The following is a 14,869-nucleotide window of genomic DNA, read 5'->3' as shown; positions in this document are numbered from 1 at the left end:
GAGTAACTACATAATAATGCTTTAAATTTGATGTCCGAATTACATTTATTTTATTTGAGGATCGACTCCTAGGCATAACTTATACCTATTAATAAAAATTTGATTTAAATTAGCATGCTTTTCAATATAAAAAACACATTTTATTATTTATTTCGAGCTGTGTCAGTCATCGCATAGCAGCCAGCTTTTTTCCGCGAAGCAGCAGGGCTGACACTCACTTTGGCTTTGTGTCGCAGCAGCTGACTCTGGTTACACGCCAGCCCTGGCGTCTGTGTTATTTGTTTAGTTTTGGGTTTTTGGTGCGAAACATTGTGTTTTTATTTTAATTTGCGTGCAATATAAACAGTGAATTGTGTCGAAATGAGTGCAGTGGATAATACAAAGCAACTGTCGATTGCGGACATACGCAATTACATGGTGCAAAACGATGGCAAGGTGACAAACCATGCACTCGTCAAGCACTTCAAGAAATTTCTTACGCACACCCAAAGTGAGTCAGAGTTGAATTTTATAAACAACTTGTTGACATCATTTGCAGATAAATAGATTGACATTAAGTAAAATGTTTTAACTAAAACGATCTGTGCATTTACAGATGAGGCCGAGGCACGCAAGCGTTTCAAGACATATGTGACGCTGCTCTCTACGATTAAAAACGAAAACAATCAAAAGTATCTGATACTGCGCAAAAAGTATCTCAATGAGTGTCCATCGGATGAAGTTGTGGACAGAGCCGTTGAGGCTGCTGGCAATGCCTCCACACCCTCCAGTCCGGGTGCCGGCTCAATTGTATCCATGACAGATAGCGGCATCTCACCAATGAGACAACCACCACCCTATAAAGCACCGCCAGAAGTGCAGCAATCCTCGCCAGCGCCAGCTCCAACACCTGCTCTCAGCACTGGCGTTGTTGTGCACCAAGATCAAGTGGAGAGCTATCGCGATTGCGTCAGCGAATTTACAGCAGCCATGCAACGCCTCGATCCCGCTCGCCTCGAGCTGCAATCAAGCCAAGCAAAGCCAGAAGTGGACAAGAGCAGCGAGAACAGCGAGATTAGCAAGAGTGCCAAGTCGGTGTCCCGCGGCAATTCTGTGGACGAGAGCAGCAACAAGGAGAACATACCACGTTTCTCCTTCTCTTCCACCACATCCACGGATAGCTCGACGGCAGCAGATAAGGTATCCGGCACGGAGGCTGAGTTGGCCGAGAATCCCATGAGCGTGAAGGAGGCGACACGCAAATTCAACCGGATGGCATCCGAGGAAGAGGCAAAAATCATTTCGCCACCGCCCAAGAAAAAACCAGAGAAGGTATGTCTTCAACGCTTTATTTGCAACTCAAACCAAACCAAAAAAAAATAAATAAAATAGAAACCTGAAAACCGGTTAACATTGACCCCCACCATGAGATGCGGGTGAGCTTGTTGCTTGTTGCTTGTTGGATTGTTGACTCGTTGGATTGTTTTGGCTTGTCTCGCCAACAGTCTCGCATCGGTGCTGCCTGCCCAGCATTTCCAGCTACTAGCTCTTGTAGCTATTCCACCTCGCTTCCTGTGGAAATCATTTAAAATCTGTTTGTACAAACAAACAAACAAAAATGCGGACAGTTTTTGCGTATTTTGAAATTTGTATCTTTTCTTGTCTTTTCGCATCTTTTCCTATTGTCTTGATTAATTTCCAGAATTCCTATTGCAATAGTAGAATTTTGACAAGCAGTTTTAATCTAATTTGCAACCAATGTTATGATATGGGTATTTTTTCTCACATGCGGCGGCATTTTGTGGCATATCACCAAAGCGGGTACTTAAACGTATATATCTTTATATATATATCCACTCCCACTCAAGTGGAACTGCTGGCTTCGTGGCCAAGACATCCCCGTCACGAACTGCCACCAGCACATTGGACAACCACTATAGCCTAGTATAAATCCATTAATTTTATTCCGTGGACAATAAAATGTAAGATTCATAAAATTACAAGCAAAGCGCCCGCTGCAAAGTCTCTTTCAAGTCTATGTGGCCATTAGGCCCATTGTCAACAACGTCATTCATTCTTTTTTCTCTTGGCATTAAGTAGTAAATAAAAAAATAAATAAAAAAAAAGTATCTTGTATGTATTCATACATGTCATTTTGTTGCAACATTTAATGCGCTTGTTGCAAGATCTTTAGCGTCGATTTAAAGCTCATATTTTTGCTCAACATTACCAAATAATTAGAGCGTAATGTGAATAAAAACAAATGGTTTATTTTTGAAGGACGTTTATTATTTGTATATTATCTGTTCTGTGACAATAATCGAATTGATTGACGCTTACAAATAAAAAGAATAAAGACACCATAGGAACAGTTTATTGTTTACCAAAATATCCGGACAACAATCACTAAATTTGCGTATTATTCACCATCGACATCGGACTTCTATGTCATATTAAAATAATCGGTTCTATTGTCTAACGTCTCTGACAACAAGATTTTAATTAGACTCGACAGATGTGAGCTAGTTTCAGAATCCGTATGAGAGACACCTGAGTGATACTCTCGAGTAGCTTCCATTAAGTATATCAAGTACATTTGAGTATTTAAAATGCATACAGGCATATGTATTCTACATATGTATGGATACACAATCCATCTATCTAGCCGACAATAAAGGGCGACAACATGTTCAGAATTTGTCAAGCGTTACGAGAGAAGTGTTTCCAAGCTAAAGACGCCGGCAATTACCAATGCCCATGAATTGACAAACAACTGTCATCCACTCCGAGCTGTCAATCAACGAATTTGGGGTTTTTGGGCATCGGGGCATCAATTGTCGCCAGACTGCATAAATCATCCCAGGAAATATATCTGTGTGGATTCCGTACAAACATGCAGCAGACTCGCATTTTACTCAGGCAGGGCGACAGGCGCAGCAGTTAGATGTATGTCAAAGTCGGAACTCGGAATTGTCAACGACATGTCAAGCGCTATAAAAACCTCACTAGAAACGCGCCAGGATGGAAAAAAAAAGATTTAAGTGTCTATTTGTGCCGACAGAATTCTCTTATTCTCCACTTATGTGCATGTCAAATTAATGTTTACATATATCGAAGCGTATTGCAGCGACTAAAACTCGCGGAGTTTATGTTAAGTTTCTCACGTTTTTCATGTTTCCGGATTTATGTTTCCCAATTACATGCAACAAATATTTCAACGCATCTAGCTGCAAATAAACGGAATATATTCCACGTTAAAATTAGCTCAATTTAATTGAAATCGATATAATTCTTTAACATGTTTACTATTTAATATTACCAATTTTGAAAGTTGACCAGGATCAATGTTCAGCCAGACAGGTTACATTCATGCCCATCATTACTGAAGCTGTAAAACTGTAAATATTGTTAACATATCTGTTCGCTAACAAGCCAACAAGTCAACATCTAAAATGAGATGAGAAGAAAGAAGACAAAGAAGCAAACAGAGACGGCGCCAGCAATCTTTACTTATCACATACCCAACGAATTACTTGACGGATTTTGTTTAATAACAAAAATATTATTAATCATCCCAAAAGTCGAATGGAAAGTGCCAAATCATGCACGAAAGAGTTTTTCGAAAATGGGATACCAGCTCTTCTGCGCCTTCTTCTTCTTCTACATCGTCATAGATCCATCAATTTGTATATGAGACCATGAAATTTTGGCGCCGCAACTGTAATCGCTTCGGGCTGATCTCAGCCCGCTAGCTGATCAATTAAATTCGTTTCGAGCGTTTTTAATTAGCTTCATGAGTTGGCATTTAGTCAGCACCCACTGTATGATGGGATTGGTTTGCATTTTCTAACCAACGATGAGCTCAAAGCGATGTAGTAGCTCTGCATCTACCCATTTTTCATATGCTTAACTTTATCTGAGAACCTACGAAAATACCAAAAGACTTTGGCTACATTTGAGCAACATATTGGACTTATTAGACAGGAAAGGATTAGACTTGTTATCAATCTTGATAGTAAAAAGAAAATTCTTTTTTTTTTAACCTGAACTGATATTGAATATTTAAATATTTAAATTTGCTTGAGTAGAAATTATAATATAAATTATAATATATTAATCGGTTCAGTTTTAATCAAATGTTAATAACTAGATTAATTATAATAGAACTTCCACACGATTTTCAACCAAAAATCAAGTTTATTAATTTATATGTAGTATGTGTTAGATGGCAAAAACCATGATTAAAACGCTATTGCTTTTGGAAATCGGTTCAGTTTTGACAAAATTAATGACAGTTCAAAATCTAGGAAACCAAACACTGCTTTCCATAAAAGGGTTATTTTATTAATGGCTTTGAAGTGTTCGCAGAATAGTTGCTGCCTTAAAAACACTAGCGTTAATTTTAAAGGGTTGTGCTGAGCGTATGCTTTAAGCCAAAATGAAATGAAAAGCCCGTAGTGCAGCATCAAACAAGCCACATATATTTTTATTAACCCACAAGGTACTTTGGTGGCCAGTGCCTGTGTGTCCCAATATGCATATTAAGGGCGGGCTCGGGGCGGAACGGATAGCCAAAAGAGGGAGAAAGAGAGAGAGTGAACCCTTTTTTGGGGATAAAAACAAGTTGGTTGAAACATGTTAACATAGCCAATAAGCAGCAATAGAAATTAGTTAGGCAAAGCTATTCTCATCACGGCCAGGCGACCACAAAGGACCCAATTAAAAATGTAAGGAAAACAAACCAAAAGTTGTTATTGCTGTTAAACAACAACGCAGTGTGTCCCGAAGCGGTTAAATTTACAACAGCAACAACGGACGAGGACGACAACGACAACGACGTTGCCGCCTCCTCCAACTCCAGGCTCCGTATTGGCAACAGTGATCCGAATGGACGGACAATGGCAACAGCGTACACAGAATACGGCAATGGCAAACATGACCATTTTGTGGCTTCATCCGTTTTTCACGTAAAAGGGAGCCAAAGGTAAGTTTCGGGTGCCACAAACGCAAAAACACAGCGCAGGACAACGGTCGGTTCAAGAGTTTGGGGTCGTCGGGGTCGGTGTGGTGGGGGGTCTGATGTGGTCGGGTTTTTGGTGCACTGGACAACGGCTAGCCGTGTGATATAATATCTCTCTAGCATAAAGGGACAAGAACAACAACATATACACTGGGACATAAGAAAGCCAGCCAACAAACAAGCGATTGGGAATGGGGTTTGGGGGCATAGACATGAGGCAGCCAACGAGCAGCAGTCGCTGCCTTTTTATTATGCCTGCCGTAAAAAGGAATACACACACACATATATATATATATATATATATACCCCATTGGGTGGAGTCTTCTTTTGGGGGCGGGTATGGTGCGTTGTACGGTTGGTTCTTTTGTTTAGCATTGACATGGCCACTTTGCCCGGAGCGCTTACTTTGCCAATGTTTGTCCTGTTCAAGCTGCTGTTTCATCAGTTTTGCCACCCCCCTCACCCACACACACCCCATCCCCACTCGCCCCTTTCAGCTGGTCGGCGATTCGGCAAATGCGGAAATCGGCAATCGGCCTTCAACATTCGCCAACATTCGGCATTTTGCAAATGGCGGCAATGTTGCCGTTCGACTTCATCGTCATTCTCGTCCTCATCGGCATCGTCGTCGTCGTCGTCTACCTGAACATAACACGGATTATTCCGGGTGCGTTCGAGCACAGCCGAGTAATTGGAAAAACGTGAGCACTCGCAAAGTCAAGTGGCGTGTAAATATATATAAAGAGGGTGGAGATATGGGGGTTGGCAATGTTGCATCCTGCGGCTAAATGCCGTGCGTACACTCGCAAAACTAATCATCCTAAAAATTAGAACATTTTTCTTGTTTTTAGAAATATATTTTATATATTTTATATAGATTAGAAATTAAGATTAAAAATATCTCAATCGACAATAAAGAGTATAAAGAGTATGTAAAGCTTGATTCTCAGAAAAATTGTTTCTGAATTTCAGAAAATAACAATAAAATGTGATACCTCGACTGCTATTTTAAAGTCAGCGTAGCTCTACTCGCGAATCGAAGGATCTTAAAATACTAATGCTTAATAACAATATAAGTAACAAGCCAGAAGAAAGGCAAACCTTGTTTTTTTTGGAAAAGATGACGCCAAAAATATGTCGGTTTTCTGAAATTTAGTGTCGATTTTTTTTCAGAGTGTACGCATTATGAAAGGAAAAGGGAGACGAGTTTTGTGTCTTCTTTTTACTTTTTCGAGTGGGTGGTGGGTGTGCTACAGTTACAGTTACAGGTAAACAAATGTCGACTCCTTTTATGCTGCTGCCGCTGCTGCTGTTGCTGCTGCTGCTGCTTGTTAGCATCGCGAACATTACGCGAATGGATAATTAGTTGCCGAAAATGTTTTTCGGCGCTCGTAAATATAAGGCACACATGCTGCCAGCTATTGTTATTCCGCCACATGTGCGTGTGTGTGTGTGCGAGTGTGTATTTGGGACCCTCGCTCATTAGAGTGCTCATTATCAGTAGGAATGCGTGCCCCTTCCAGGCCAGCCTTCCCCCACCAGTGAAAAATGTGTAAATCACCAAAAACAAAAAATGAAGCTGCAGCAAAGGCAAGGCAAGGCAAGGAAGGAAGGAAAACAACTTTCGCCGCGAGTGCTCTCGAGCTCTATTTCTAAAACACGGCGCACACAACAACAACAACAACACACGCACACACACACACACACCACACACACACTCATACAATCTGCCTAAAGCACGCGCCTAATAAATAAAAATTATTACCTTCATAATTATGGAAAGAACATGGCGATGGCGCCGCCGAAATGCGTTGGCCATAATTATGCCAGCTTTTTCAGCCCCCCAACCCCCAAGCCCAACCCTCTCCATAATCTATACGCTGCCACAAAGATTGCTGCACACACACATGTGTGTGGGAGTGTGTGTTGTATTCTAAGACGCGCGTATGTTTGGCGTTAATGCTTTCAATGGGCTTTCTATGTTTTATACCCGTTGTTTTATATATATGCACATATATATATTTCTTTATATTGTTTTTTTTTTTTTTTTTTGGTACCATTTCACACCCGCCCACGCGTTTTTGTAAATGAAGTGGCAGCAACATGTATAATTAATTTATGCCCCATGCTTTTTGGTGTCTTTCAGCAATTAATTGAGGAGAAGGATACACCCGATGTGACACTCTCGCATCCCAAGGCAAAGGAATGGATTGTCTCAATGGCCAAGGCTAATTACCAAGAGCTGGCAAAGCTGGCTAACGATAATCCCGAACTGGTTAAACTGCAGGTTAGTGTTAACCCCTTTTTACTACTAGCTACTAGGTGTTTTAGTTGAGTGTACAAGTATAACGAATTCATTGGCTCGAACAAATTAAAGACAAGTGCAAACTATTCATAAGCATTAATTACGACAAATTAAGCAGCAACGCGTTGTTTTTTGCCATGTCGAACAACATTTAAAAATGCGAGAAAAAAAATCATTGTTTTTTGTGTTGTTGTTGCTGCTGTTGTTGTTGTTGTTGTGTGTATATAATGACAGTTGCTTATGTGTAGTACGTGCACAAAGCTTGGCACGGCCCAGTTCCTCTGACAATTAATTGTGAAATATGTTTTCCGAATTTTTAGCACTTGTAGTGCATGTTGGCAAGTGGGCGTTTCTTTGCTACCCCGCCTCGCCCCTGCTTGTGGGCGACAATATTAGAGAAAAAAAGAGAAGGGGACAAGGTGTATGCGACTATTATAAAAATAACAAGAAAATAAGAAAATAACGCCGAACATTAAATGCATATAAACTATTATAGCGTAGCACAATGTTGATCATTTTATGGCAAAATGTTTGAGATTTAGTTTTGATGTCTTAGTAAATAATTTGTTCGTAGAAGAACTTATCTTTTGATCTATTGATCATATGATAGCTATATGATATAATTCACCGTTGTTCATAATTGTTTACTCAAATGTGAGAAACATAAGAAATTTGTAAATTTGGCTCAGATATCTTATTAAATAAAAAAGTTTTTCATACACGAACTTATCATTCGATCGATCGCTCAATCTCAATGATTTTTAATATAATCTGGAGAATTATAATTGCTTACTAAGTCGGATTGGTTCAGAAATCTTTTTTAACAAAAAAGCGTGTTATACAAAAATAAAGGGTATTAACGACTAAAATATAATAACCCAAACAAGAGTATAACTAGATTATATCTGCCCCACTTGACCAGGATGCCGCGAAAATAGTATACATATATTTATCATATATATATATATATATATAAATATCTATTTATGCTTTGTACATTTGTACTATGAGCTTTACATGCAATTTCCATTTTGGACAGACAACTGCAAAACAAGCGTTTGACAGAACACATGTTTATATTTTGTACTCTCATCAAAATGATTTTAAGCAATGCTCTTTTCAACAAACAAAAAAAATTGTTCTCTCTCTCTTGCAAATGTTGCCGGTAATACAACCGAAAAACACATGTTTAACCAAGTTATATACTATGTATGTGCATAGCTACAATATTTAGTGGCATTACAAATATTTAGAAAATTGAGTTGATGAATTTCAACGCGTTTGACAGTTGAGCGGCGCAATTTTCGCCGTAACTTATTGTTGTAGATAAATGTCATATTAAATGGTCATAAATTTGCTTACACAAGAATTATGAACAAGCTGTTTTCTTTTTGTCTAATATATGACACCACTCAAAAACGAACTATGGCAACCAAAATGTGAAGGGTCGACACAGAAAAATACCAACGAATTTATCGTACGGGTGGGCGCTCCTAGAGTTTTACCCCAAAATAAAAAATAAAAAAATAAACAGATATTGTTTTGCTAAAAGAGGCATCATTTTTGTTTTTGGGGGCACTCATGTCGCTGCGGTGTCTCTCAATTAGATGAAAATTTTCGGTTACACCATACCACCATATATATATATATATATATATATATATATACATAAATACATACATAAGTTTGATGTCCCCCGTTTGGCGTCGGCACGGGCGTCGTCAGATGATTTATGCCGTGCCGCAAGCAAACATGGGTCCAACTCCGATGGAGTCGATGCTGTATGTGGAAGCGAGCATAATGCTTCAACTTATGCGAACTAATTGCCGTACAAATGCAATGTTCCCGGAAATAATGGATTCCGCACTGCATACACTATATATATACATGCAAATCTTGAATGCCATAAGTGCAATCAATTAATAAAGCCCACAGCTCTCCGATCTCGTCAGCCCCTCGGCCCCACTGTTCGTGTACCCCTGGGCAGCAAGTGTGAACGAATGGCAGGCAGCTCATTAGCGGCGCTTGCAATTCCGCGAATCACTGAAATCGCAACGAGACGGAAATAGCCATAAATCAGGGCGCAATTGTCACTTAACCTAATGTCTCAACTCGATGGTGGCTCAACCAAAACTTTGTCCAAGATACACATATTAAATTATTGTGGCAGCAGCGAGTTGCTATAGCCAGTTGCCATAATTGTTCAGATAAATAATTTTTAGTTGTTAATGATAGCGAGCTGGCCACCGTTTAAGAATTTAGTATTTATCTAAATAGTTTACTAGAATAAACAATCAGGAATCAAGTTTGTTGTCATCTTAATTACTCATTTTTTAGATCACATTACAACATTTTTTTCTTAGTTAGCTACACTTCAGTTGTTTACTAAATTATTATTTGTGCATATTTTAATTATCTAGGCTAGAGAATTTTTGATTTTTTTGGTTTAAAAATAATACATTTTGGTTAAACATTTTAAATCTATTTTTACTTATTTTATTTCATTTTAAATTTTAATTCCAATATTTTCTTTAAGTCGAACCAAGTTTTAACTAAATTTATTGCTACATTTATTATATTTATATATATTTTTATATTTGTAGTCTATTTTAGGCTTTGTAGTCTACATTAAACAAATGAATAATTTATAATCACAAGTTTATCTCAGTTCCTGCCTTTCAACACCAGCAATAGCTATATATAACAAGTATTTAAGTTATAAACACTTAAGAGTGTTACTATGATAACAAAATTCTGATATAAATAAGTCATTAATTCACTGAACTTAACCAGTTTAGGAGTTTCAATTATTCAATAGCACTCGAAGTTTCATTTATCGAAATGTCCAACTGTGTGCATATGTCAATATTTTAGCTCTTGGCATTCAAGTTATTAGTAATTTATTTAGTTGCATGTCGTCGCTGCAGTTAGAAGTGTTTTTGTTGTTGCTGTTGCTTGCATTCCAAGTTTAATTAAATTTTCACATATATATATATGGCAACAATCAGCAATCAGCTAACAGCGAGCCTAGCCAGCATTCACACTAACGGACAAATAGATTCAGTTGCACTCCCAGCCAGGCCAAGTGGAGTGCTTCGAATATATTCAACTAACTGCTGCTGCAACGATTGATGCACAGTTGCACATATGTATACACATATATATATATATATGTATATATGTATGTTTGTATGTAGTTACAAACTGCTGTACACTGCTAATAGTCAGTTGTAGCGGCTTATAAAACGTTACATGTATTTGTATTAATTAAAAACTTTTACCTTTAGCAATTCAAATATACCTTTTTCTGTTATTTTTCAATTCATATATGTAAATATTCGAGATCTCTCTTTCTCTCCCATGCTGAATGTGCAATGAAGCGCAAGTTTGACTATTGTTTGCCGTCGTTTAATATACTTTTGCTGACCAGGCATATATATATATATATATATATGTATATATACATATATAGGTGGGGCTGTTTGGACCGCCCAATTGTACGAGCATGCAACATTTTGCCATTTGAGCTTGTAGCTGATGTTGTTGTTTTGGTTGCTGTTGCTATTGTTGTTGTTGTTGTTGTGCGTCCCTTTCATTCCAGGCAGCCATGCATCGATCCATCAACATGTTTGACCTAGCCGGCAATTCGGCTTGACATGCGAGTAAATTGAATTTTCCTTGTTTCACATTTGTTTTGACTTGTTTTTCCTTCTATATTTTTTTTTCTCTTTCTTCTTTTTTTTTTTTGTTTTTGATTTTGACTGTTGTTTGAATTACTTATTCAAATTAAAAATATTTGCGCTGCATATGGACAATGACTGGGCAAAAAATGTGGTCAGTATTTCACCTTCAACTCTTTTCACTATATACATACATACATATGTGTATGTAGATATATACAATAACTATGTACATATGTATGGGTAAATGTTGCAACATTTTAAACATGCTGGCTATGCTCGTGTTGATTATAACTTCAATATATGCTACTTAAAACATTTTTCTATACAAAAGTTGTGGCTTATGTTTAAACTATGATGATTTCTTGTTTTTCGTAACTTCAAGCTTATATATTTAATTTGTACTATCACCAAAAAAAAGAAGCAATATACCCAAAAAAAAAAACATCTAAACAAGTGGTTTTAATTAACCTTTTTTTTAAGGCACATGTAAATGAAGCTATTTACATACAACAGCGAACTCAATTGTTAAACAAGATTTCACTTAAGATAAGATAACTGTTAGAGACATTTTAATTAAAGAGTTTAGCTGCAAGAGATACTTGTGGAAATTCTCAAACATGATGCAAAACCCTCGAAATCCATGAGCTATTTAATTGTGAACGACCCAACAACTGTTTAATCCAACTGCTCCTAGTCAATTCTACCTGTTTCATTTATGGACTATCCACTTTTAAGAAGGGTGAAAGTAATTTCAAGCAGGCGTCTTTTGATGAATGATGCCGCCTTGGTTGCCCTCCCCGTGTCTTGTGACAGCGCTATAATCTCAAAGGCAGAATTGTAGAAGTGACCATGAACTTTTCAACAGGTCGTCAAGAACAGCAATAAAACGTCTGACACCTTTGGCAGCAGCAGCCGCCGCGTATTACAATAATAAAACAACCCAAAAGCAAAAAAAATTAAATAAAATGTCACTGGCAACGTTGGCGCCTTCAACCGAGTGTCTTGGCGAGGAGTAGACATCAAAACGAATAGAACTTGTGCGTTGCTCTAGTCTGCCATTAAACGAAGGTGACAATTCAATCAGCGCATCCGACAAAGCAGCAGAAGCAGCAGCAGCAGCAGCGATAACGACTGCTCTGGCTGTGAAATGAGTGAATCCTTTCCAGAAATCAAATCAAAATGTGTTTACGACCCCAATCTTGACGTCTTCACATCTTCTTTTGCCGTCGGCCCGCCTCGTTGGTGGCTTGACGCAATTTTATGCCCTTTGCCGTAGCTATTAAATTTAATTAGAGCTCTGTGCTGTCGCTACCGCCACTGGCCGACGTCAGCGGCACATAAATGTCACCAAAAATATTCCCTTGAAAACATCTACAGACATATATACATATCTACAGATATATTGTTCAAATAGCGCCGCCTGCTGCGTAAACTCTTCAAGAAGTACGTTTCCCCCTCAACCTCTATCTCTCTCTCTCTCTTTCCTCTCTCTCTCTCTCTCTCTCTCTCTGTTTATTCAGCTCCCTGCGGATATGTGACTTACTTATTTAGTTGGGAGCTCAGATTTGCCCGGCGCGTCATCAAGAATTGTTAAAATTATGGTCAGTTGACATGCAAGAGGATATCCCTTCGGGGAAAGCATTAAGTCATCAAAAGTGATATAATTGCTCAAACAACCAGGTCATCAGTACTTTTTCCATATTAGGTTAATCCACTGTTAATAGAGTATTTAAATATAAAACTCACCATGCTATATGATTTTGCTTCGGGGAATATGCAGAGATATGAAAAGTGATTTAATTGTCTAAGGCATATACAATTATTATTATATCTTGGATTTGTTGTGGCTGTTCCTTAATAAGTTAGCTATAGCTCTTGATTATTCAAATTTCTTGTCATTTCTTTATTTTTAAGATTATTTGTAGTTTAGTCTCGGCAAAGAATATATAATTGAATTATAATTATCCATCAGTTTTTCTTTTGTAATATTTTTGTCCACTATATCATAAATCATTATATCCTTATGGGATTTCCATTCTGTTCAAAGCACGTCAATGACTTTATTCAAGCTAATGTCATATTTTCTTTGAATCATTGTCAAAAAAGCGTAAAAATGATATTTCCTGTTGGGAATCATTGACGTAACATTGATCCAAGTCATTAGTTCCTCTTCGACTAATAATTAAAAGTTAATAAGTGGGTTGATAACTTGGGTTAGGTCCAGTTTATTGTTGAATAGTTATAGCCGATCTTGGTTAGCAAAAGTAATATTCAACCTTGTTGATTACCATAATTTTTTTCTATTTTTGTGAAGATACCTTGATGAAATGAATTTTACTAAATCGCACTGCTATTTCTCACAGCACACAAATCACGATGAGTGATTGCGAGTCATGTTAAGTAATTGTGCTACTATCGCTTCCATTTAACCATCATGGTTAGAGTAGTCAATTAAGGCAAGTCTCCTTGAAGTCCGCTCAAATATTGATGCAAGCAATCTCAGGCAAAAATCATAGTTTAACTTTACGTGAACTTGGTGATTTGATTAATGGATATCTAACACGATCAAGACCTTAGAGATACGTGCACTGCGAGTGGAATAGCTTTTTGGGGCCACATTGGAGCTCACATGCTGTTGAGCAAGTTCTATCGATCCACCTAACCATTTATTATGGTACCACCTCAAACGGCGGTCGGCGGCAGTAGTAAGTAGCCGGAGTTGAGGCTGAGGCTGGGGCCACAAAATCAATTTCAAAGACGCCGGAGATGCGCCTCCTACAAGTTGTGCGCCGTTTTCAATTCACTTTTAATTATGAAAAATCGATGCACTGACAGCAAACATGAATTAGGGCGAAAGTTATTAAATACGGGGCGTGGCACCACCACTCAGAACTGCCCACTGCCAACAAGCCCGGTTGCCGGGCAGCTGTCTTCTGCCATTCGGGGAATGTTCCTCAAGATCGCGACTCTGGCCTGAGTCCTGTCTTCAAATTGACAAAAATTCGTCTGCGTTTTTTTGTGGTTTTGTTGTTTTTGTTTTGCTTGTTTGCTGTTTTTTTTTATATTGGGTGGCGCTGTTGGCGCCAACGTTTTGCACGTTCCACAGAATGGTTGCCGGTCACTGGGGGACGTCCACAGAATCACTCCGAACAGGCCCAACTGAATGTCTTCACAATTATTGTCATTCACAATTACCTGCGCATGCCTTAAGCCCGACACGAAAGTGGTTAAGTGCTCGACTCCTTTCGGTTCGCAGATTTCTTAAATACCCTTTAAGAATTCTAGATCTGATAGTATTTTATAATGTTATTTAAAGCACAACACATTTAAAAATAAATGTAAATCATTAAAAAGTTTTTATAAAATAATGTGCAATTTTGGTTATATATAATAGTTAAAAGAAAACAAATAGAATTTCCCATGAGACGAATAAACTTTTAATGAAATAAAAAATAGATAAATAAAATAATGAAGAATTCTTATAAATGAAATAAATACTTTGAAAATACACTTAACTGAATAACCAAACAAGCTGAACTAAAAATATATATATTTTTAGAACACATCCACGACTATTTCTAAAAGTTACCAACCACATAAGAATATATATAAATCAGTCAGTCATATAGTTTTGTTTTTTGTCACGTTGCAAGCTGCCTGAAAAACAAAAAAAAACCGTCGCAAGTTTAAAGAAATACGAATGGAACCAAAAACTTTGCCTCCGTGACTTTGGGCAGGAATTTTCATTTCGATGCCCACCGAAAAAAAGGAAGGAAAAAAAGAAGAAAAAAAATTAAATAAAAAATAAACGTGCAACAACAGTATAGACGACACCCCCGCAACCGCCGCCGCACCAATCGAAACCCAGCCCAGCCCAACTCG

General features: G+C 37.9%; 1 protein-coding gene across 2 annotated transcripts in view; it reads left to right on the top strand.

Annotated features, from left to right (window-relative positions):
- The first annotated feature begins 290 nt into the window (after positions 1–290).
- LOC6557086 (ankyrin repeat domain-containing protein SOWAHB) overlaps positions 291–14,869 on the top strand; it is a 37,571-nt gene continuing 22,992 nt past the window's right edge. For both annotated transcript variants that reach the window (XM_032734519.2, XM_001985013.2), the window contains exons 1-3: positions 291–490; positions 596–1,311; positions 7,146–7,286. In XM_032734519.2, coding sequence (XP_032590410.1) covers positions 361–490; positions 596–1,311; positions 7,146–7,286 — 987 coding nt within the window. In that variant the 5' untranslated portion in view covers positions 291–360. The remainder of the gene's footprint in view (positions 491–595; positions 1,312–7,145; positions 7,287–14,869) is intronic.

This window comes from Drosophila grimshawi, unplaced genomic scaffold (assembly GCF_018153295.1).
Source record: "Drosophila grimshawi isolate 15287-2541.00 unplaced genomic scaffold, ASM1815329v1 contig_44, whole genome shotgun sequence".
Lineage (NCBI taxonomy): Eukaryota > Metazoa > Arthropoda > Insecta > Diptera > Drosophilidae > Drosophila > Drosophila grimshawi.
The sequence above is the reverse complement of the archived record's forward strand: the minus strand, read 5'-3'. Positions and strand labels throughout refer to the sequence as shown.